General features: G+C 43.1%; 1 protein-coding gene across 1 annotated transcript in view; it reads left to right on the forward strand.

Moving 5' to 3' along the window:
• The window catches only part of LOC311235813 (heparan sulfate glucosamine 3-O-sulfotransferase 2-like), a gene marked incomplete at both ends in the record, with an annotated part of 52,234 nt that extends 29,229 nt beyond the window's left edge, over positions 1 to 23,005 (forward strand). Inside the window, one exon of the mRNA XM_084323313.1 lies at positions 22,387 to 23,005. Coding sequence (XP_084179439.1) covers positions 22,387 to 23,005 — 619 coding nt within the window. The remainder of the gene's footprint in view (positions 1 to 22,386) is intronic.
• Between the last annotated feature and the right edge of the window lie 3,416 nt (positions 23,006 to 26,421).

The following is a 26,421-nucleotide window of genomic DNA, read 5'->3' on the forward strand; positions in this document are numbered from 1 at the left end:
ACTAACAGGCACATTTTGGCCAATCATAGTCGACTATCCAAATCCTTAGTCGGGGACAGCCCTAGTTTGATTACAGTCACTTGTTTTCCTACCAAGATTTGTGATGATGTAATGGAATGCTATGAATATCCAAGCTGTCTTTTACTATTATGCACTTTGCTACTAAGTAATCTACCTTGTCTATACGTCTACCTACTATGCTAATTATGTCTATACTACTATGCACTCAAGACTGTAGCATTCAAGTTTGACACTGTTTGATGAACAATCTTACTTACTCTTAGCTGCCAGAGATGTACCCTTCCTGCTGATTCGTTTCGATTCGACTGTCGCTTGTAAGACGCTTTGAATGAAAGCTTCAGCTGAAGGACTAAATGTAAATGTAAACGTAAATTAATAGCCTACACCACTTGATTTGACAGCTGTCAAAAGTTGTTAGCTTAATTAACACTTTGGCTGCCGGAGGTTAAATTCATGATATACCATCTGTTGCCAGCTCTATTTGTCTATGGATAAGATCCCCTTCTTTGCAGGGCTATAACTTTTTAAATTCTATTGCTAAATTGCCATTATTATGGCCCATTCAAAGTCCTATATGTATTGTTCATTGTGTAGCAACGTTAAACTTTTTCATTCACATATTCATAGTAAAATATGGTCTAATGTATAAGTATGTTTTCATCTCTTTCTGCAGCTTTCTCCAGAACGTGATCTATAGCCCCAAATGCATTATATTGATGATGAAATACAGTTTGATGGCAATTTCAAAATTTCAATTGGACGTACTTCTAGAAGTTTCTACGTATCATCTGATGATGACCGGATGGGCGGGGGATCGTTTATAATTCCGTGGGCAGCGTTATATCATTCATCTCGTGTGGGTCATATGTTCATCAGAGCAGTTTATATCGAACACGTTCAAAAATAACGCTGAATCTTACCGTATCTTCCTCGCGCCGTTGGACGATCAGCGTGGTGTAGACCGTTTTCGATTATGGGATGTTTATCCAGATGAACCATTTTCAGGTTGTATAATACTATATACGTCCAAATAACGTTGTTTATTGAGTTAGGGCGAGCGATTGATCATCCAGTGTGTTGAGATGGAGTCCGGCTACCACCAGATGGCGCTCTCGAACCGTTAAACAGTTGATGGGAGCTCACCAGTACATCTCAGGGCTCCGGAAAGAAAATATGATTTCGATCACAGATTTTTGAAATATTGATATCAAAGACGAGTTACGGCGTCTTCGGCAACTTGAGCATGGCGGGGAAGGACGCCTAAAAACGTCTTCCGGCAGCCAAAGTGTTAAGCTGATTAACCACCAATTGAGGATTGCTCCCAAAATAAACACGTTATTTTTCAGCATCAAGTATAGCCTTTTGAAGATGTGTTTATCACTGCTAAAGACAAATTTGATTTTGTCAGCAGACGACCAGCTTGATAGACAACAACAGGTGTCTTATCAGCTGGCAGGTGCCAGTATTAAAAAGGCAGGTATTCATAATCATGACGCAGCCAATAATTATGGCATTGGGCCTCATTGGGATGCTGTATGAAACGTCACAATTTATATGAATATATTTTGGAATGGCTGCTCATACCTCTGTCAGGGCCTGGGTATACCAAATATGAAGGTATACCAATATGAAGATATACCAAATATGAAGGTATCTCTCTCTCTGCACCTTGCATGGTTGGCTCCACTGTCGGTGTGTGAATGTGTGAGTGAATGGGTAAAATGTGAGGAACTAATTGTAAAGCACTATATAAATGCAGCCATTTACCATTTATGATAATCACAGACAAATATGACCGGGCCTCATTCATGCCATTCAGCAAAGGACTTCAACTGAGAGGGGCCTCATCCTGGTGTCAAACTCCATTATCCATGGCGTCGTTCCTCTGCACCTATTGAACCACTTTAAAAAATAAAAAGGCCAGCTGTGGAACTGAGACGTAGGCGTTCGAGTACGAGTGGGTTGAACCGACCTCTCCCACGACGTAACAACGCTTCATGCAGAGACGATAACAATCACTATCGCTGTCCTCCTCTGTTCAAACAGACGTCACCAAAACCTGGAGAAAAGGCCAACATGTCTTAACGTGCCAGACTGCCAGAAATCAAAGCAACGGGACTTGATATGCCATATTTGTAACTCATGTTAGAGCTCACTAATGGAGAAACATTTATTACCGGTATATTTCAATAATGTCTATTCAATGGTCTTAACTCTAAAACTCTGGTTCAGTAAAAGTGGTGGATTGGATCAGTACTTGGTATCGACCGTCTCGGAATCGGCAGTGAAAAAGTGGTATCTCTCTCTCTCTCTCTCTCTCTCTCTCTCTCTCTCTCTCTCTCTCTCTCTCTCTCTCTCTCTCTCTCTCTCTCTCTCTCTCTCTCTCCATCTCTGTCTCTGTGTGTGTGTGTCTCTCTCTCTTTCTCTCTCCCTCTCTATCTCCCTCTGTCTCTGTGTGTGTCTCTCTCTCCATCTTTCTATCTATCTCCCTCTCTGTCTCTGTGTGTGTCTCTCTCTCTGTGTCTTTCTCTCTGTCTCCCCCCTCTCTTCCACTCTCCCTGACTCCCCCGCTCTCTCCCTCTCCCTGTCTCCCCCTCTCTTCCTCTCTCCCCCTCTCTCTCCCTGTCTCCCCCCTTTCTCTTCCTCTCTCCCTATCCCTGTCTCCCCCTCTCTCTTCCTCTCTCCCTCTCCCTGTTTCCCCCTCTCTCTTCCTCTCCCTGTCTCTTCCTCTCTCCCTCTCCCTGTCTCCCCCTCTCTCTTCCTCTTCCTCTCTCTCTCCCTCTCCCTGTTTCCCCCTCTCTCTTCCTCTCTCCCTCTCCTTGTCTCCCCCTCTCTCTTCCTCTCTCTGTCTCCTCCCCTCTCTTCCTCTCCCTCTCCATTCCCCCCCCTCTCCTCCTCTCTCTGTCTCTCTCTCTGCCCCCCCCTCTATCTTCCTCTCTCTCTCTCCCTGTCTCCCCCTCTCTCTGCCACTCTCTCTGCCCGCCCCCCATCCCCCCATCCCCCCCTCTGTCTGTACTGTGAAGAGCAGCTTTTTGAAAGTTTCAAACGGCCTACTTCTTGGGCCCCAGCACTGACCCCACGGAGTCGCTCTGCTCCCTGCCTACACGCCTGATGATTTATTACCCTTGAACCGGAGACGGGAGAGGTGTCTCCCAGACGAGTCTCCTGCGACAAGAAACTACCGTGACTCCGCTTCTTCTGCTCTTTAATGGCGTGTTCGCGGTGAAGCGGGGGGGACAGAGAGCCAGACTCGGGCTTCCTCGTTAAGGCGCCGTGGGTTCCTCTACAACCTCTGATACAACCGTGGCCCAGATGCACTTCAGAGGACGTGCGGCCATTGTGTTTTCTGTGAGACTGATTCAGTATGAACTTCATGGAAGTTCTGCTTTTAAAGATGCTGTAAGTGGTATTTTTTTGCGTTTGTTTAAATACGTACACACGCAGGTTAATAATAATAATAATGCGAGAGCCCTCACACACACGCAGGTTTTGCCTGCACGCCGGTAGATAATAATAATAATAATAATAATAATAATAATACTTAGAATAATAATACTTAGACAAACGCACGCAATTGGCACAAGTGTAAATTATGCATTCGTCACTCAGTTTTAACATCGACGCTCAACTCGTTCGTCAGCTCGCTGTGGAGCCTATGGTCACAAGTTCAAATCACTCTTAGTTCAATATATATTTTTTTTACGTTTAATTAATTTATCATCTCTCTATATTAATGTAACTAGCTATTCATATCAATCGAAATAACGTTCATCTCTCTATATTAATGTAACTAGCTATTCATATCATTTGAAATAATGTATTGTATTGTTTTCATCCCTCTATATTAACGTGATTCCATCAACACTGTGGCTGAATAATGAAGCCCAAAGTCGCGTCACACGCAAGAGCATATTACCTATGTGTTGATGGAATCTATTAATATAGAGAGATGAAAACAATACAATACGTTATTTCAATTGATATGAATAGCTAGTTACGTTAATATAGAGAGATGAACGTTATTTCGATTGATATGAATAGCTAGTTACGTTAATATAGAGAGATGATAAATTAATTAAACGTAAAAAAATTCAATAATAATTTAACTAAGAGTGATTTGAACTTGTGACCATAGGCTCCACAGCGAGCTGACGAACGAGTTGAGCTAGGCGTTGCAGTATATAGTGCGGCATATATTGATGCAGGTAGGTATTATCTGATGCAGGTAGGTATTATCATGCTAATATGGCGTGTTCTGCAATACCCATTTCAGCTTGTGTGCGAGGGCTCTCGCATTATTATTATTATTATTATTATTATTATTATTATTATTATTATTATTATTATTATTATTATTATTATTATTATTATTATTATCTACCGGCGGCGGGGCAAAACCTGCGTGTGTGCGAGGGCTCTCGCATTATTATTATTATTAACCTGCGTGTGTGCGAGCGTGTGGGGGCAAAAACAAAAACCTGCGTGTGTGCGAGCGTATTATCTATTCTAGGCTCATGCGCATGCGCGCGCTCAAACCGGCGTAGGGGCGAAACTAGCGTAGATCGCTGGCCAATCAGAGCAACGCGGAATGACAAGCCAGTTGCCGAAAGGATACACGCTAAGGACTGTATTCTGTGTTTACTGCAGAGCGGAGGGACTGGGAGACCCATGTTACTGACCAAACGCTCTATATCAGGGATGGCTGCCAGAATGTAGAGCTATCGTTTTTTACATGTAGACCACTTATTTTAATATGTAGAGCTATTATTTTAACATGTAGACCACTTATTTTAACATGTAGACCACTTATTTTAACATGTAGACCACTTATTTTAACAACAAAATACCATACCATACCGGTCCAAATGTGAGTTTTAGTGAGTTTACTAATCAATCAGCAGTCATCAGCACACATATTTTACATGACCCCTGACCCTTGTGCATAGCTAACTTTTTTAGATTTTGTCATTTTAATGTGATCATTATGGTGATAAACCATAGAATTACAAATATATATATACCTCCACAGGCAAATACTGGCAAAGCGCTGGTGGAATTACACGACCACCTCAACAGACAACAGATCAAGCATCCGGACGCCGCGATGATAGTGGCTGGTGATTTCAACCAGGCGAATCTGAAGAAAGTGATGCCGTCCTTTTTTCAGCACATCGCCTGCTCCACGAGGGGGAGGAACACACTCGACCATTGTTACACCCCGTTCAGAGCCGGCTACAAAGATGTAGCGGCTCCGCCATTGATGGGAGCTGCAAGTGCGAGCGATCACGACTCCATTTTTTTAATCCCTGCATACAAACAAAGATCACGTGACGCCGTCGTGTCACGTGAGACAAAAAAGTGGTCTGACGAATCGGAGGCCACGTTCCAGGATGCGCTCGCAGACACGGACTGGGATATGTTTCAAGGAAGCGCCAGTGACGTCAGCGAGTACGCTGATACCGTTGTGAGCTACATAACAACAGTAGCTGACAGTATTGTCCTCACGAAAAAGGTGCGGGTTTTCCCAAACCAGAAACCTTGGGTGGACAGTACTATTAGAGCAGCCCTGAACTCTCGCACCACGGCTTATAACCTGGGCAGAGAGTCAGGAAATATGGAAGAGTACTAGGCTTCAGTCTACACTCTGCACAAGGCTGTTAAACTTGCTAAGAGGACATATGCTGATAAACTGGAGACACAAATGGCACAAAACGACACAAGAGGCTTGTGGCGGGGACTGAAGACAATAACTGACTACAAAGTCAGCGCCCCCTCAATGGGGAGCGACGACGCCTCTCTCGCGGACAAACTCAACTCCTTCTACGCTCGCTTCGGTGTAGACAGTGTCGCCGCTAGCCCTCTGGCTAGTGACGTCACTGGCGCGCCGGCTGTTGTGGAGGGGGGGGGGGAAACCGCGGGGGGCGGGGGCGCTCTCTCGTTGTCGGAACACAGTGTGAGAAGAGCATTTATGCAGGTGAACACCAGGAAGGCTGCTGGCCCAGATGGTATAACAGGACGCATACTTAAGTCCTGTGCCAACCAGCTTGCCCCGGTGTTCACCGCCATATTTAATCAATCCCTGGCGGAGTCAGTGGTCCCTGCCTGCTTCAAGATGTCTACCATCATCCCTGTACCGAAGAAACCCTCCCCAACATGTCCAAATGACTACAGACCGGTGGCACTCACCTCTGTGGTCATGAAATGTTTCGAGAGGCTGGTCAAGGACCACATTTGTGTCTCCCTCCCCAGTGATATGGACCCTATGCAATTTGCATACAGGACAAACAGGTCCACTGACGACGCGGTCTCCCAGGTACTGCACAGCACTCTCTCCCACCTTGACCGTCAGAAGGGGGGCTATGTGAGACTGTTGTTCATTGACTACAGCTCAGCGTTCAACACCATAGTCCCCACCAGACTGGTGGACAAGCTGATCGAGCTGGGTCTGAGCTCCGCCCTGAGCGCCTGGGTACTGGACTTTCTGAGTGAAAGACCCCAGGCGGTCAGGGTGGGGGGTCAGACCTCCAACACCATCACCCTGAGCATCGGGTCCCCCCAGGGCTGTGTTCTAAGCCCCCTGCTGTACTCACTCTACACACACGATTGTGTGGCCAAGTTCAGCTCCAACTCCATAGTGAAGTTCGCAGACGACACGGTGGTGGTGGGGCTGATCTCGGACAACGACGAGAAGGCCTACCGGGAGGAGGTTGAGGTACTGGAACGCTGGTGCCAGGACAACAGCCTGCTCCTGAACATTGGTAAAACCAAGGAGCTGATCGTGGATTATAGGAGAGGACAGCAGGAGACACACACACCACTGATGATTAACGGGGCTACCGTGGACAGGGTGAGCAGCTTTAAGTACCTGGGGGTCCACATCTCAGAGGATCTGACATGGTCAACACACATAGACACAGTAGTAAAGAAAGCGAAGCAGCGCCTCTACCACCTGAGACAGTTAAGGAAGTTCAGAGTATCGGGGAAGATACTCCAGTCCTTCTACTCAGGAGCTGTAGAGAGCATCTTGACCGGAAACATCACTGCCTGGTATGGAAACAGCACGGCACAGAACAAGAAGGCCCTACAGAGAGTGGTGCGCTCAGCCGAGCGTACCACGGGTATTGCGCTACCTCCCCTGCAGGTTCTATACAACAAGAGGTGCAAATCCAGAGCCTGCAGAATAATGAAAGGCCCCCACCACCCCAATAACAGCCTGTTCCAGCTGCTGAGGTCAGGCAGACGCCTGCGAACCCCAGATACTAGGACGGAGAGGCTTAGGCTCAGCTTCTTCCCCCAGGCCATCAGAGCCTTGAACAATGAACATTGAGTGCCACAGAACACTGAACTATCCACACACAAGCACACACGAGCACACACACGACACGCACGCTGTGCACGCTCACACACTAGCAGCCACTTTAACACGAGCGGGCACACACTCACGCCGCACACATGCACACTTATGGCCAAGAGGAAAGGCCCAGGGGCGTAGCTGGGGGGGGGGGTAGCTTAGGATGATTCCAAGGGCCCAGCACTGGGCCCCCCAAAAAAAAAAAAAAAATTTTTTTTTTTTTTTTACTAGACATCACTCAGGTGTATTATTGATGCTCTCATTGATACTATGTTTCTTTCTGAAGTGTGCGTGTGTGTGTGTGTGTGTGTGTGTGTGTGTGTGTGTGTGTGTGTGTGTGTGTGTGTGTGTGAGATATATAGAGAGAGAGGCAATGCGACATCCTTTACTAGGCTCACCCACCAACAGTGCAGGTGCTGAACTGCTGATCCGAATGTATAGGTGAAAACCATATTATGCGTTTTCATCAATAAAAAAATTGCCAAAAAAAATCCCGCTCGCGCGCTTACGCGCGCTCGCATTCACTGGGGGCCTACAAATACATTCTTTCATGGGGCCCAGAATCTGGAGCTACACCCCTGGAAAGATCACTTTAAATTAGTATAACAACAGGAACAGTGTATTGCACTACTAAAGCTACCTAGCATGTCCTATATGCTCTGTAAATACTATGTACAGATACCGAATGTCACACCATGTTACCTGTTACCTGTTTATTGCACAATGTTGTTTTTTTATTGGATTCTATTATATGTTGTACCACTGTATTGCACATCGTCGCGGGCAAGACCACCCGCATTTCATTGTATACTTGTATGCCGTGACAATTAAAACTCTTGACTTGACTTGACATGACTAGAATTATATAGAAGAAATTGGTCACTTATTGGTCTCTCTCTCTCTCTCTCCCTCTGTATCTCTCTTCCTCCCTCTCTCCCTCTGTATCTCCTCTCTCTCTCTCTCTCTCTCTCTCTCTCTCTCTCTCTCTCTCTCTCTCTCTCTCTCTCTCTCTATCCCTCTCTCACGTGTACTTGTTTACATTCATGGACTCAGCGCTTTCCGTAGTGTCTTTCTGGTCCAATGAATGTATTGATTTCTTCATTTCTTTATTTTGTTGAAGAACAAACACCAGGAGATCAATTTAACATGTTTCTCATTTCAACCTTTATTTACAATCGTGAGTTTAAGATGTTTCCCTCATTTACAGAAATGACGATATTACAAATGTAGAACGGTGACACAAATAAAGCAAGCAATATTCACAATAAAATGAGACAAAAGATAAAGAATAAATAAAAGTCAACTAAAAACTTAAGACACACAATGGTAAGAAATCATACACTTAAACTCAGATTCAGATTCAGATTCCTTTAACACAGTCTGTGCCAAAAACGGCTTTTTACGTGTTTGGCCGCCGACCGTTGAGTGCCATAAATGTAAAAAGTCGTTTTTTGTCACGCTCCAAGATCAGCTCATGTCTGGGAGAGAGAATGCCCCAGGCAGAGAGTTGACAACTGTGTCATACCGCCATCTAGCGGTCACCTGCAGACAATGCACTCAACTCTGATCTTGCTTGCTCAAATCAATAACACTCTACTGTGGCAATTAGTGTCTTTATTACAAGTGTTGTCTGTTTAGGTGTGTTCTGTGTTAGCATTCTTATTCTGTGTTTTGTATTTAGCCTAGTCCTTGTTCCATGATTGTTGTATTGTATTTTGTATTGTATTCAAGCCCGGACTGGCCATCGGGAGCACCGGGAGTTTTCCCGGTGGCCTGGCCTGCACAGATTTAAAAAAAAAATTATATAAAAAAAAGAAATAATAATAATATATATATATATTTATATTATTATTATTATTTTTTTTTATTTTGCCAGGCCATTGTTTCTAGTTGTGGCGGCGGCGCGGCGCGATAGTTAGATAACCTAGGTGGGTGGGGAACAACCAGGATTTCACTGTCTGCGACAGAGTTGGAGAACTATCTGACTCTCTCCCTCACGCGGACACACACACAATGGAGCCGTGCTGCCGCTTGTGATTGGTGGAGGCGGGACCAGGCGATACAACTGATTGACAGCGGAGGCGGCGAATGGAATGGCAGACGGCACTCAGATGCAGAATAACAGCCAGGCAGTGAGCCAGGTAGTGAGGGACTCGGGAGAGATACAGTAGAGCGAAAGTCAATTAACGTTGATGTCAAGATGGACAGTGGAAGAAAGAGAAAGGGTGGAGGAGAGAGGGATAAAACAAAGAAAAAGAAATGCCCTTACAGGAGAGAGTGGTTAACTGTATTATAATAGTAAATAGAAAAATATGTTGTGCTCTTGCTTTTTTCTTTTTGAAGGTGGAGAGAGTAGCATTGCTAGTGCCACAACAGTTTTATTTGAGGTCCATAACAGTACATTGTACTAAGCAATTGTTGGCTCATTAGTTTGTGATTCACATGCACTAAAATTCACCAGAATGCAGGAAATTAAGTCTTTGTAACAAAAAATTTCCTGGTGGGGGACCCCCAGACCCCCCGCTTAAATGGTGGCCTGATTGGGGCTATATTTCGCGCTATATCTCCCGGTATGAATTATTTCCCAAGTCCGGCCCTGATTGTATTAGTTCTAGTGTCTTCTTCCCCCAGCTGTTGATAATTTGTAATCATTGTATTAGTCTGAGTATATTAGGGTGTCCTGTTCCCACTTCCTTTTCTGGCGTCATTCCTCTGTGTTCCCCGTTCCTGTTTGTACCTTGCTGTCGTCTGCCTTGCCCTGCTGTTGTATTGAGTCTCAGTAAGTTATATTAGTATTCTGTTTTGTCATCTTTGTTTTCGTATCTCAGTCCGTGTTTGTAGTTAGCGCCAGCGCCGCTGTGCCTTTTGTTTTGTATTATATATATCCCTGCCTTGCTCCTGTCTTGAGTTCTGATATTAAAAGAACACCGTTGAGAAGAGCAACCACCGTCTCCTTTCTCCTGTCAAATCCGCATATTGGGTTCTTCTGTCATGCTGAATCGTAACAGTTTTTGGATCGTTTGATCTTTTTACTTTGATCCCCGCTCTACACAGTTGCCCAGAGCGATCTGCATCATTTAGGCACGTCCCGACACATTGGAACTGCATTCTGAGCGATTATCACCAGGTGGCAGTATCGTCCGTGTCTGAACTGCATGGGGCTCTGGGCTGATAGTCAGCTTCACTTTCATTCTCTCCTCGGTTGGTAGCCCCTCCTTTTCCTGGGACAGAAATGTACAGTCCTCGCCTCGGAATTCCTTTGCATAAGCATATTTGACCATCGAAACGTGTATAGACATATACACCGGTAATCGCGATGGCGATGCGATCACTTGGAATTATTCTTTTGGAATACCTTCTGGCTAAGGTAAGGTACATTCTATGTCTATTTTACCGAATCTGAAAAATGTTTTTCTAATGATCACAGTTCTGTGTTTCACCGGACGAAAAACATGCTCGGCAAACGCGATCATAGTTTTGAGTTAAAACGACGATTTTGTGATGATACATATATACAAGTCATATATCTGTGATTTGGGAGTAATCAGGGTTTCAGGGGATCAGCCAGAACGGTTTGGGCTTATTGCACATAATGCGTTTTATCTCGCAATCAATGAAAAAAGACTGTATTATCTTGAAAATGCGCGATGTTTAGCATGTAATAAACTACAAACTACAGCGTGTGGAAACAAACTATTATTCCCATGCTGGACTACAAGTAATGTTTGTCAAAATGGGCCACACTGTGTTTCTACAGCTATAATACATAACACACACACAGCTTCGCAAACATAGTGCAACAACCACGGAAATTACTAGAAAGGCTGGCATTCTAAGGCTAAATTAACCAAACAGCGTGGCGGCACTCAAAGTGTTAATAAGCTATATGTGTAAACATTGGTAATTGTTTCGGCAATTACAGCATATGCATTTTTCCATACATCTTTTTTTCCCCACATAACACAGGACAAAGACAGTGCAGTGAAGGATTCATAATTTGAATATATATATATATATATATATATATATATATATATATATATATATATATATATATATATATATATATATATATATATATTCAAATTATGAATCCTTCACTGCACTGTCTTTGTCCTGTATATATAAAGTATATATACTATATATATAAAGTGTGTGTAAAGTAAAGTGCAGAGTTCCAGGTCAGTCCCAGTGCAGTATTTTTGCCAGTGTCATTGTTATTGTGCCAGTCACGCGGGGGGTGGGGCTGACGCATTGATCATCCTGGCGGCTGAGGGGAAAAAGCTCAGTCTGTGACAAGCTTTCACAGCCTTTGGGATCCTCAGCCTTCTCCCAGAGGGGAGCCGGGTGAAGAGGCTGTGGCCAGAGTGGGAGGGGTCGGCCATGATCTTTTTTGCCCTCTTCAGTGCCCTAGAGTCATGCAGGGATCTGAGGGAGGGCAGGGGACAGCCGACCACCCTCTCCACGGAGCGAATCACCCGCTGCAGCTTGCCGAGATATTTTGCCGCTGCAGCGGGGAACCAGGAGATGATGGAGTGGGTGAGAATTGATTCGATGATGGCCGTGTAAAATTGGGCCATCATAGTAGTAAGTCCTACTGTAGAACACAACATATTAGCATGACATCTCATATAGTAATGTCAATACTGAACGACTGTGCTCTTGTCAAGAGCCAATCATGCAGTCGTACAGTATTGACATTACTAAATGAGATGTCATGCTAATATGTCATGTTCCACAGTAGGACTTACTACTATAATACCTAATAAAACAAGTCATTAGAATAATAGAAGCCTACTTTGCTGGAACGATTAATTTTGCATGTATGCAGTACGCATGTGTGTGTGTGTGCTGTGCGCTGAGGCTGCTTCACTAAGCCGTTATTTCATTTAGCAATAGAAATACATCAAACCAACAATAAATTATATCATAGAGAAGAAGACAGTATGGCATATTAATACAGTATATTCCACTATACAGTAGCTATATTCGTGGCGATCGGTTTAGTTCTTATTTCTTTAGGCGCTCAAGCGTTGGCGAGGAAACGCATAATATTACGTGTTTGAAGCTGAATGAGTTAATGATACGAATATTGTTGTATTAATTATCATTATAATTATTTAATTCCACGGATGTCGGAAAGTATCGGCAATCCCCAATGACTTGTCCCAGAGAAAGATGTTGAGAACACGGGCGCACACTGGTCTGTGGGATTTACGACTGCCTTTTCGAGTACTTAAATCCTACGTAAATCCTACAAAGAATTTACAATACGAAGCCGAATGAGTACGTAAATGCCGAATAAGTACGTAAATCGAGTTACAAAGGAATTCCTTGGTACATTTTACCTATGTCCGTTCGAGAATGAGGACCATTGTCATCAGAGGACACTGAATCCTTATGTTGTGTTAATTAGAGAAAAGTATTCCAATAGGGATTGCTATTTTTTCATCTTCATTATTTCTCTCAATAACTGTCTAACTAAATTAATGAGGGCAAAACAGTTTAGATCCTTGTGATATGTGTGAGATTATGTGCAAAAGTAATCAGCGTTGTTCTTCAGTAAAAAAAATTAAAAGATCTACCATCCCTTTATTTAACCAGGAAATCCCTTGAGATTAAAATCTCCTTTTCGAGGGATACCTGACCAAGACAGCACGCCATTACAAAGGTATTAAATGATCAAATAGAGCATGTTAAAACTGACAAGGAACAATACAAATAAATACATAAAAACATTTCAAATAGAGCATGTTAAAAACAGAAAAGGGACAACAGATACATAATACAAAATCCATTTTGCGAATAGAAATTGCACTCTTCATTTGTTTTTTACCAAAGCTTTGAACTCTCCCAGGGAGGCAAAATCCTTACGCTGTAGTGTCTTCTGGAGGTTATTCCATGACCAGGAGAAAGGGAGTTTACACAGTATGACAAAAATATTTACCAATGCTGCTGTCTCCTTAGGCTTTTATGAAGACCAGGAAACCAAATCATAAAGTACACAGTAACTGTACATTGGATTATCGACGAAACCTTACTTGGTCCCTAGAAGAGGGTCTTGTGTATTATTGGGTTAGGACATTTACTGTCCATTGGAGGGGGTTGGGTTAGGACATTTACAGGGGCCAGTTTTGAATTGCAGTCTCCCGTAGGTGCTCCTTGAGAGTGGTTTTAAAAGTGGGTAGTGATTCACATTCCTTTACAGCTGTGGGTAGGGCCTTCCACATTGATGTGGAATAATTGCGAAGCGTGTTTAGTCCCTTGTTTGAGACAAATCTGGGTTTAACATGATTTGTGGAGCTCCCTCTGGTGTTGTGGTCGTGGTATTCACTGACCTTTGGGAAGTATTTCTTTTTTCTTCTTTGAACGAATTTTTTTATTTTTTTTTGGATATGACATACAGTACAAACATTTACAGTAGAAATCCACTATAAATCACAGGGCTATTACCGACATAATACTAACAATAATGACAGCCCGGTTTTTAAAATTAAAATAGATAGATGTAGATTAAAGATTAAAGATATACACAGATTAATTACAATACAATACAACACATAAATGCTCTTGCTCGTTCTTCCCGGACCCCCCTTGAATACATCCATTATTCCGCTTGATACCAAGGATTAAAAGTTCATATAATGCTTTATCCTCTCCACCACTTCTAACCAGATTGCTATGCTGGCTTCATTAACACCTAGGATTCGTGCGGTAGATATCTCTAGGTAAATCACATCAAGATAGGTAAGAATCCATACCATCCGGCACATTTTATCAGGTTGAATCAAGCGTGATGCTATTAGCTTTTTGGCAGCCGTAAGACCGGACAAGATTATCCTTTTTATAAGTACAGAGTGTGATAACTGAGAGACATCATTCAGCAACAATACAGAAGGCATTACAGGTATTGTCAAAAACAAAAATCCTGATAATAGTGTGGTTATTTCTTCCCAAAATATCTTAACAGGCGGGCATTCCCAATACATATGCATAAATGTACCACTATCACCGTTTGTACATAAGGAACATCGAGAGTCTTGTTTAAGCCCCATACGGTTCAGTCGAATAGGAGTTAGGTAAATCCTATGAATAAAATTAAGATTAATCTGTTGATGATCCGGGTTACGTGACGATAGCCGAACGTTTGCCCAGACTTCAGCCCAATCAAAATCTACTTCCAAGTCTGGTATATCCCTCCTCCAAACTGAGTCTAGGGGAAGGACTTCATACGAAGATGTAAGTAAGTGACGGTAAAAGTCAGAGACAAAACCTCTCGATGTCTCCCTTTCATAAAAGAATTTGTGGTGCTCAAGTGGTACCTTTAATGGGACTCCATGAGCCTTCAAACATGCTAATAACTGTCTGTAGAAATAGTATGTGGAACTGGTGAGGTTCAATTTGTTATGTATATCTTGATAGCTACAGAAACCCCGTTCGTTGAAGATATCTCCCAATGTATGTATGCCATTCTTTTCGGGCCTGTACTGAGTTTTTAAGTTTTGTCAAAGTCATTTGTGATCCTATCTTGGATTCCTGTATAATTATACTTCACTGTTTGGCATATAGTGGGGAATATTTCAACTCCAAGACATCTAAAGTGTTCTACCATTTGTATATTTTCTGGAAGGAAGGTAGCCTTTGCAGTGACATTAAGTGGAAGGAAGGCAGATTTTGGCCTGTTTATCCTAAATCCCGATAGATTGCCAAAATCATCTATCAGCTTGAGAAGATGAGGCAGTGAGGTGGGAAGTATTTTGACATGTACATGGGTACCTTAGTCGTGTAGTGTATCTTGTAGACCAGGCCCATTGCAAGTTGCTGTACTCTGTCGTCTAATCTAAGCCATCCTAGGTTGTCACGTTGTGTATTATGTTTGGTTTATGGTTTATTTATAGTTTATTTAGTTTATAGTTTACATTCATAGTTGTAGCCTATAGTTATAACTTACAGATAGAATAGACGTTACATGTTATAACGTGTACTATGTTTACAAATCGGTTGAGGAGCCGGGAAAAAGAAGAAGAAGACGTCTTTTGTCCATGAATAAATATGCCCATTCACAATGGACCCCTTCACAGCATCTTTGATTTAAGAAATAGTTATGAAAACAAAATAATAATATCCCAATTTCTTTAAGGGAGCCACTGGTTTCTATAACTTAACATATAAAATGAGTTTGTTTTAAATTTTTATTAAAACATTTTTAACACTTTAATTGCCATAGGTTAAATTCATAATTTACCATCCCTCGCCAGCTCTATTTGTCTATGGAGAAGTTCCCCTTCTTTGCAGGGCTATAACTTTTTAAATTCTATTGCTACATTGCCATTATTATGGCCCATTCAATGTCCTATATGTATTGTTCAGGGTGTTAAACGTTAAACGTTTTCATTCACATATTCATACTAAAATATGGTCTAAAGTACAAGTATGTTTTTTATCGTTTTCTGCAGCTTTCTTCAGAACGTGATTTATAGCCCTAAATGCATTATATTGATGATGAAATACAGTTTGGTAGCGATCGGCGCGAGATGAAAAATTTCAACTGGACGTACTTCTAGAATGATCTACGTATGATCTGATGATGACCGGATGGGCGGGGGATCGTTTATAATTCCATGGGCAGCGTTAGATCATTCATCCAGAGTGGGTCATATGTTCATCATAGCAGTTTATATGGAATAAGTTAGAAAATAACGCTGAATCTTACCGTATGTTCCTCGCGCCGTTGGACGATCAGCGTGGAGTAGACCGTTTTCGATTATGGGATGTTGATCCTGATGAACCATTTCCAGGTTGTATAATACTATATACGTCCAAATAACGTTGTTTATTGAGTTAGGGCGAGCGATTGATCATCCAGTGTGTTGAGATGGAGTCCGGCTACCGATCGCGAGTGCCCGGAGCACATATGGATGGGCACTTCCTGTTTGGCGCGCCCCTCCCTTTTGGCCGATCGGCCGATCGGCCACCAGATGGCGCTCTCGAACCGTTAGACAGTTGAGTGGAGCTCACAAGTACATCTCAGGGCCCCGGAAAGGAAATATGATTTCGATGACATTTTCGATTTTTGAAATATTGACATCAAAGACGAGTTACGGCGTCTTCGGCAGAATGAGCATGGCTAGGAATGACGTGTAAACTCGTCCACGGCGATCATAGTGTTAATTACATCAGAATATTGTACAAGTAACAGGGCTGACACCTCAGTAACAAATCAAATCAAATCAAATCAAATTTATTTATAGGGCCCGACAACACACGTTAATGTCCCCATGGGCCGTACAGGTCTTCTTTAAACAGGTCAAGAAGACAACATAACAATAAGTCAAGAACAGAACAAGAACACCATAGGGTCCAAACATTTTTTAGATGAATGCAAATAAATGAAAGAATGCAAGCACTCCCAGACATACCCCACGCGAAGGTAAGGAAAAACTCACTAAAACCTAACAATAGGGAAAAAAGCTCCACAGGCAGTGTGGAGGAGAGAAACCTTAGAAGGGCCGTTCAAGGGGGGATCTCCCTTCTTAGATGTTGGTGATAGTAGTGTTGCAGACGGACAGTTGGTAAGCATGCACTCATGTGTGTGGTGAAACACAGATGAGTGCATGCAATAGCAACTGTACATTTTGAAAAATTAAAGATAGAGCTAATAGCGATAGCAACTGAACATTTTGAAAGATTAAAGATAGAGTTGATAGCGGATCTATTTGAGGCACAGGGGCGGCGCAGAGAGGGTCACGTCCTCCCCGTCTTAGTCACGGGACATTCAACACTCCGGTCGTTGCTCAGGGACAGCCTTGACACAGTTGACACAACTGTGTCAACAGGATTGACACAGTTACCGACATGGTTAATTTATACTGCTTGTTTAAGTTACAATTGTGGGTGTAATGGAGTTATTTAAGAAGATGTTATGGAGATAGTTATGACACAGTCATAAGCGTTTAATTCAACATGACATATCAGAGTACTTTGTTGACAGATATGAGGTTTTAGTGTAGAAGATGATGAAAATAATTATGATACTGCAGATGTAGTCAAATTCAATCAATTGTTTTATTAAAAAACAAAACAAAAAACAATCAGGAATAGGAGGGGGGAAAAACGCCATCTCAGGTACCCTATCAACATGTGAACCTCTGTTGACAGCTGAAATTCAACCTTGGCAACAAACAGCAGTGGAACAATGTTTCAAACATGTAACATCTTTTCAAACATCTAAACCCCCCTCCCTAGAATTACAGAACAAAATACAGGGGTTCCCAAAGTCGGGGTCGCGACCCACAGGAGGGTCGCGAGCCGCCGCGGGGGGGGGGGGGTCGCCAGATGATTTCCAAAGAAATTAAATATTAATAACCAAAAAAAAAAAAAAAAACATTTTGCAGTCAGGCCACTGATTTTTTTTTTTTTTTTTTTTTTTTATCTTTTTCCCCCTCCATTTTCCTCCGATTTTCTCCCATCCCAATGTTAGTCGTATGCCAATTCCCAATCCCTTCCTGGTCGCTGCGCACTTACCCCCCACAGTCAGATCATCTGGGAGAGTGGAGGCTATCACGTGCTTCCTCCGACACACGTCCAGCCAATCAACCGCTTCTTTTCACCTGGCAGCGTGGATCCTCCCTGAGAGGGCGTAGCGTGTGGAAGGATCACACTATCCCACTCAGGTCCTATCCGCGCTTAGCAGGCGCCCCGACCGAACTGTAGGAGTCGCTGTTTACAACAACCCGGACCCACCCCGCCAGCTTCTCCCACCCTCTAATACAGCCAATTGTATTAGTGTGAACGGCCAGCCAAGCTGGTGACAACCCCGGAGCTGTGAGCTGGATTCGAACAGGCGAATCCAGCTCACAGCTCCGGGGTTGGTGACGAACGCAATCTCCGCTACGCCACCTAACCGCCCTAATATGTGGTGTTATGATCTGGGCTGAAGTTGAATAAAAGATTGTATTATTTTTAATCTGACATTACAAAAAAACTGAAAATCCATCAAAATCATATGCTATCATGTGCTTTTTTTTTTTTTTTTTTTTTTTTTTACCTCCTATAATAGCGGGGGTCGCGGCTCTCTGACCCCGTTATTTTTGGGTTGCGGCCTGAAAAGTTTGGGAACCCCTGACCTAATGCACCATTAGTTTGCCTACCCAACAAGTTTTGACCGGATGTCTTTCCGGATCTCTACATGTCGTGCTGTCACATTGACAGGAGAAGGAATCAACCTTAAAATGTCGTCAAACATGTACCAGATACAGTCCTCGCGGGATGGCCAGAAATATCTATTCTGGCCAATATGGCGCATGCACTTCACTTGGGCATATCCTTCACCTGTTGCCACAATGATTCCAGGGTACAGCTCCTGGTCATATGTAAGGACACACCATTGACCGATAATCCCATCACTACTCCAATTGATCTCCTGGGGTCCTTGAAGTTCTTCAGTCAGCTGTTCTGCTGACTTCTGTGCTTGTGCTTGTGTGGTTGGCTGAGGTATGGCTGGGGTGCTTCTGGTTGGGCGAGGTATGGCTGGGGTGTTTCTGGTTGGCTGAGGTATGGCTGGGGTGTTTGTGGTTAGCTGAGGTATGGCTGGGGTGTTTGTGGTTGGCTGAGCTCTAAGCTTGAGGGCCCTGGATCTGACCCTGAATTTGGCCCTGGGTCTGTGTCTGGACTTAGAGGCGGCGTCATGCACTGATCTATGGTTGCTGCAACTGCTGTTTTGGCTGCTCTGCATCTCAGTTGTTGCGCTCTCCATTTGCGCCGCTTGGCTCTCCTTTCTCTGTCACTTAGTTGACTGATAGACAGCTTTTTCCCTGTCTCCTTATCCTTTCTCCATTTCACCCTCTCTTTCTCTAAATATCGTTGTCGCTTTTCGGGATCAGCATCTCTACGTTGCCTGTATAGGCGCTGTTTCTCCGCTGCAGATAGAGTCATCCTAACAAAATCATATAAAATACAAATACAAAAGTCACTTTAACATTGGCTGTAACCTCTTACTATTGGTAAGTGATAAGGGTTACTTCGTGGCACTTCAACAGTAAGGGAAGTATATTTTTATGTACACACAAAAGCATATACTTTCGTCAGCCCTGTTACCATTCACTCAACCCTGTTACCCATTGAAAGGTAACAGGGCTGACGGTAACAGGGCTCATGAAAAAGGCAATTCTCAGCCATTACTAGCCATATGCTAACGGTCTTGACACCACATGGTGTGCATTCATGAGAGGAAATAATGATGTTAAATATGTATATTCACAATTTCAAACAAATAACTTTTTAACATGCGCATTTATGGTAACAGTTCTGACGCAACAAGCTTGTCCCCCTCTGTTGGACATCACATAACTCGAAGAAAATGCATGAAAAGAGGAGCACACTTACTTGTCTTTTCTCCACCATCTTTAGAAAAGGAAGATGACGTCAGTTCTTGGGCTATATGTAACTTTCGGAACAGTCCATTATCTCTGAAGGGGTGTTTTCATCAAAAGTAACAGGGTTGACATCAACATGGGGACACAACTAAAAAGTAATTTTTTTTACACATTTGCAAAATATTTTTTTAAATCCATTCATGCGTAGTGAAACAACACTTGTGCCTTGATATAGGTTTACGTTTTTATGTTCTAGTTTGGCTTTTTTGGCCTTAATAGCTAGTGGAAGTAGAACAATCTTACTGAGGGACAGGTCATTTTGACTTTTTTTGCAAGATGCTTCGCACAAAAGTGTTTAAAATTCTTTAAAAACAAAAAGCAAAATACATTTTACATGTTACATGACACATCAGGAATCTAAATTATGAAATGTTTTATTGTTCATTATTTTTTTATTCAAATTGACAGAGGAGTTTTGTTCGAGGGACACAAAATGGCAAGCTTTCGTATAATGACGAGATGGGCGACCCACAGGAACACAGACACACATGCACTGAGTCGCTGATGAAATGTCTCTGCACTTTTCCCATCCTGTCGTCCTTCCCCCCAAGGGCAGCCGGGAGCAGACATGGGCTGCGGCGTGGGCCGTGCCCGGGGACCAATCCAAGTGCTCCTGTTCGTCTTCGTCAGGGACACGACAGCGTTAGCAATCTGTTCTGCATGGTTTTCCATTGGGTTTATCTTATCGGGAGGGGAAACCCTTGCGAGCACGGGGAGAACATGCAAACTCCACACAGAAAGGCCCGGGAGATACCCCACCTGGGTACCTGGCAACACGGCAACCTGGTCCCCAAGCGGGAATCGAACCCAGGACCTTCTAGCTGTTCAGCGACAGTGTTAACCACTACACCACCGTGCCACCCAAGCATCTCACATTTTTCTGAATGTATGTACCTACATTTAAAAAAGCTGTGAAAATAAAATTATCTGAATCTGAATCTACACAGAGTTCAGGCAGCGAAGTATAGAGGAGGCAGCATGTATGTAAAAAATTTCCCCATAGTCTAGATAGAACACATAAGAACGTAGCCTTTACGTTCAAGTGTTTTCAGGTCCTATTTTGGTAATAAAAACCCAGCCTAACCTTCAGTTTCTTCACTAGATCCAAAAGAAAGCCTGTCATCCACCCAAGTACTTGTAGGATGATACTCTTTCAATTGAGTCCCCTCCTAAGGTATTAATGCCAGTTTTCTGCCATCGACTAAAAACACACTTCAACCTAGTCTTTCACTAGTATGCGCTCTCCTACTAAGGAATCTACCTTGCCTATATTACTACCTACGATGCTAATATGTCTATACTATTATGCACTCAAGACTGTAGCACTCAAGTTCGACACTGTTTGACAAACAATCTTACTTACCCGTAGCTGCCAGAGTTGTACCCTTCCTGCTGACTTGTTGTACAGAGCTTGTAAGTCACTTTGGATAAAAGGGTCAGCTAAATGTAAATGTGCATGTAAACATTCTCTAACATTCTCAACATTCATTCCTTCCTCAGCTGCCTGTTAAATAAACAATATCTGCAGGAGAGGTCGCGCAGAGGTTAGATGCTGTTTCAGTTTGTACTCTTCAAACCAATGCTCATTTCCCTCACTCCAAAGTGATCATTGTAACGTAGAACAGTGTATAAAATGGATCTCATTGCAAAGCCACTCACATCTTCATCAATCTGTGCACACTTTGGATGTAAGCTGAATGAGACAATTAAAATCGACAATTGCAATTATTTGCAAGACGATCATTTTTGTTACAACATCTCAAATGACTTTCAACACAATTTTGACAGGATACACAATATTATGTACTGTATATAATATAATATTATATAATATTATGGAGTATAACAGGCAGAAGCTCATGTAGCCCCGGTGCTGCATCTGTGGTGGAACCAGACTCATCAGTTATGTCGTAGATGGATCTTCATGATCAATATAGGTTTAATGGTGACACACAAGTACAAATAGATGAAATGAGCTTCGGCTGAGAGGAATGCTCTCACCATGGCCGCTGGGAGAACATTCTACGCTCACTGCACACAACATCCACATGCACACACTCACTTTTAGACACTTTTTAAACATTACACCACATTTGATCTATTTATTCCGTAGGCCGATAATATCGGACATCCCTAGTCTTTATTCTTTAACTTTTTACTGTAAGCACAATCTCAGGAGGCTCATACAAAACAAAGCATTTCACTATAATGTACTGTACCTTATATGTGACAAATAAAACTTGAACTTGAACTCCGAGGGAGAGAAGGGGGCACTGAGCTTAAGAAAAGAGAGGGTGGGGGCTCTTGGCTCTCACCAAGGTGTGAGATTTAAGCTATTGTTTGGGGGCAACCAAAATGGATTCCTCAACGCATATCTCTGAGATACTAGTTGAGTTCTGCTTCTGATATTGCAAATACCCAGAATCCTGGTGCAAGTATTTTTTGGATCAACTGAAAGGATGCCCAGTTCATCATAGATAACACAGGATTAAATAAAAATAATAATAATCTGTTATGCCTGTATAGTACTATTCTATGTTACTCAGGTTTTTGTTTCATGTCTCTCTATCCTTCATCCAGAAGTCTAATGCCACGGACTCTAGAAAGCCAGATCACCATGGAGAAGACACCCAGCTACTTCGTGACGAGGGAAACGCCCCGGCGGATCTCCGCCATGTCCGGGAACACCAAGCTCATCGTGGTGGTCCGCGACCCCGTCACCCGTGCCATATCCGACTACACCCAGACTCTATCCAAGACCCCGGACCTGCCCAGTTTCCAGGACCTGGCCTTCAGAAACCAGAGCCTGGGCCTGGTGGACACATCCTGGAACGCCATCAGAATTGGCCTGTATGCTCTCCATCTGGAGAACTGGCTGCGTTACTTCCCCCTGGCTCAGATTCACTTTGTCAGCGGAGAGCGCCTGATCACGGACCCGGCGGGGGAGCTGGAGCGCGTGCAGGACTTCCTGGGGCTGAAGCGCATTGTCACGGACAAACACTTCTACTTCAACAGGACTAAGGGTTTCCCCTGCCTGAAGAAGCCTGAGAGCAGCGGCTCGCCACGCTGCCTGGGCAAGTCCAAGGGCAGGACTCACGTGCAGATAGACAGGGAGGCCATCGAGCAACTGAGAGACTTCTATAGACCTTATAATGTCAAGTTCTATGAAATGGTGGGTCATGACTTCAGATGGGAGTGAAGGGTCTTTGTACACAGACTTTGTACACAGACTTTGTACACAGACTTTGCACATGGTCTTTCAAAGGTTGTTTTGTTGACATTACTTGTCACGATTGAGAACTAAAGCGAACGCGAGCATTGGAGTCCACTCCGAAGTGACGTACTAATGAGTACATTAAGAGCACAAATTACAGTGCTGTTTGATAGTACAGTTGAATTCATTGACTCCTGCGCTGCAACAGTAATATCGGCTGTTAGGTATAACCATCATTTCGGCTTTGTCATTTCGTGATTAATGTCTTAGCAATAATGCCACATCCTAGATTTTGATTCCATGTTTACTGACTGGTGTATAAATGCAAAGAAATTCCAGGGAATGGGATTGTTTCCTCTTTAAACTCGCCTCGCTAATCAGGGCTGGGATTAAAATCAAGACCATGGAAAATGTCAGTGAGGTCTTTAGGGAGGAGCGCGCTAAGCCTCGGCACACTGTGCTGCTTTATCTGAGACGAGACGCTGTAACACAAACACTGACGCACACATAACTGAAGAAGCGTGAAAATGAGACTCATCAATTTCTAAACGGGTTAGAAATTGTTATAATTTATTCATAGGGTGATTAGGGTATGATGTGATATGTTGTTAGGATGTAGCATGCAACATGTCACTCCTACTTCCTTCTGTGATTTGTTTAGGTTTCTGAAATAGGGCTTAGGCTAAATTCACCGCCTCCACCTCCACCATGAAATGAAAAGGAAGCACAACTAAATCCAATGAAGTTACTTCACAAACTCACTCACAGTGGGGGGAAAAGAAACATTGATACAACTTGACCTTTATCTATATTACATTATATAATTTTTTTTTTTTTTAAAGGCATTTTGACCCTAAGGCTTATTTAATTTATTTTGCATTCAACAACTCAGACATGAATCTCTTTTAAATCATAGATTTGGAAATTATCATAGATTTGAAAGTAGAATGTATGTATGTATCTGTAGAATATGAACCCCTCCCTCTATCTAGGTTTCCACATATTGTTTTTCCAATTATTGGTTTACTGCATTCCGAGGATCGAAACAAACAAACCCTTTAGATGGTAAGGGGAAAAAACAATGTGTGTTTGTGAGGGGGGGGGGGGGGGGGGGCGCTTGCTTTGTTGGGTAAAGAATTACAATCACTTTTCAAAGACAAAGGAGGCAGCACCTAGTTGTGGCAGGTTATCAAATAGGTTCTTGGACTACTTGCCACAAGATTACACTGAAAGTTTGGATTTGGCTACATGCATTGAATACTAAACCAGGCTTCCTGAGCCAGTGCCCCGGGCTTGCAAAATGAGAAACAGAATTCTGCAGCTAAGAAATTACTTACAATATAATGCTGTTATATAGGAATTGGGAAAATACAGGAATATACGTAGGTGGTATACAGATCAATCACCAGGATATGGAGTCACGTTGCCCGAATATCGCATGAACCACAAGGTCAGACAAGGTGTTCAGAGAGAGGATCTGATAGCAAACATAGTGTATACTGTATTAGGGCTGCTCGATTATGTCAAAATCATAATCACGGTTATTTTGATTGATATTTAAATCACGATTATTAAACACGATTACTCAAACATGATTACTCGATTTGAGGACAGCATATGACGGCGACTGAATTTGTTTCACCCTTTTTCTCGACCAAAGACTTTCTGTCATCTTTCTGTCATCAAGTTACCAAAGACGTTTCTAAATAACTGGAGAAACGCTCCGTGGCTCCCTCCTCCCTCACAACATGAGCTGAAACTACTGTTCAGCTTGTACTCCTCCTTCACAAGACAAAATGAGAGCAACACGGCATGCGGCACAATAATCGTTTCATCTCGATTATCTGGTTTTCTTGATTGTGGGAAGACAAAATAGTAATTGGAACTTGATTAATCGCCCAGCCCTATACTGTATAAGACAGAAGACTGAGTCCTACCCAAGCGATTCTCTTTTCTTCAACCAACCGTGTACTACTGCTATAAAATGAAGAGTACGGGTTTGGAATACTTTTTTTCCACGTCCAGTGAAAATGTAGGACGAATGTAGGACGCCGGGCTCCCCTTGTGTTTGTCCCTGTGCCGCGGAGCTCCGACGCCTTTGTCGGGTTCGAATAGCACTTAAAATAAAGTGTCATAGAATGGTCCTTTCCACGTGGCCCGTATAGACGTTGCTGTTGGGCCGTTTTTGGTTGATGTTACTAAGGGGGCGACAATGGCTCAGGAGGTAGAGGCGGTCGTCTGGTAGTCAGAAGGTTCCCGGTTCAATTCCGGCTCCTCCCGGGCAGCGCGTCAAAAGTGTCCTTGAGCAAGATACTTAACCTTACTGGTTGCTGCTCCCGATGAGCAGGTTGCCTCCGCCGTCAGTGTGTGAGTGAATGTGAGGCATAAGTTGTAAAGTGCTTTGGCTAAAAGCACTATATAAACGCAGTCCATTTACCATCCATATTTACTTACATTTTTACTTCAGCTCCTATAAGCTAAAAAGCTGTCCCTACTTTATCCTCTCTCTTTAATCTTCCCCCACCTTTCTCTTCGAGGAAAAAAGAAAACGTTCGTAAATGATGAATCTGTCCAAATGCCTTTTTTTCTTTTTTTTCTTCTTCTCACATTTCATCCAAGTTCGTTTTTCCCCTCTCCATCTCTCTTCCTGTCCTAGCCTTCATTAAACCCACAGGACCTCCTGGGTCTGGGGGGTTTGGTAGTGTGGCTCCTCCACCTCCGATGCCCCTTCCTTGTCATCTTGCTCGCCGGCAGCTCATTTCCGTGGCCTGTTGAGCACAGCGCAGGTGAGCTCGCAGATCCAACAGGCACCGTGAGAGGCAGCTCTCGACGCAGTACACATGGGTCCTAATTAGGCCTGAGGGCTGGAGAGGAGCAATCCCCGAGATAACACACATCAGCCAGAGTCTGATTAGACTCCCCCTGAAAGCCTCTCGAGAGATTGCCTGTAGGTCAAGTCTCTCACTCTCTCTGGCTCTCGCGCCTTGAGAATATGAATTCTCTTAGGAACCAACACATGCAAATAATGGGATGTAAGATGCAGTGTGTGTTTGTATCCAAGGTAACGACGTTGTTATTATGGGCTCATTAAATGTACGATTTACAAAATAAAATCAAGACAAGCTGCTGTATGGTTTGGTTTCCATCTGAGGCAATATTATTGTTCCTTTTCAAATGCTTATGTAGTGGTGGAAAAGGTACACAGTTCCTTTACTTAAGTAAAGTAGAAATACCCCGATTGAATACTAATACTCTGGTAAAGGTCCTTCATTTGAAATTCTACTTACGTTAAAGTAGAGAAGTATTTGACATTTGAATGTACTTGAGTATCGAAAGTAAAAGTGCATAATGACGTTCCTGTATTTCAGTGCTTGGGAGAATTCAAGCATCAATCTATTGAC

This window comes from Notolepis coatsorum, assembly GCF_963971535.1.
Source record: "Notolepis coatsorum genome assembly, chromosome: 10".
Taxonomy (NCBI): Eukaryota; Metazoa; Chordata; class Actinopteri; order Aulopiformes; family Paralepididae; genus Notolepis; species Notolepis coatsorum.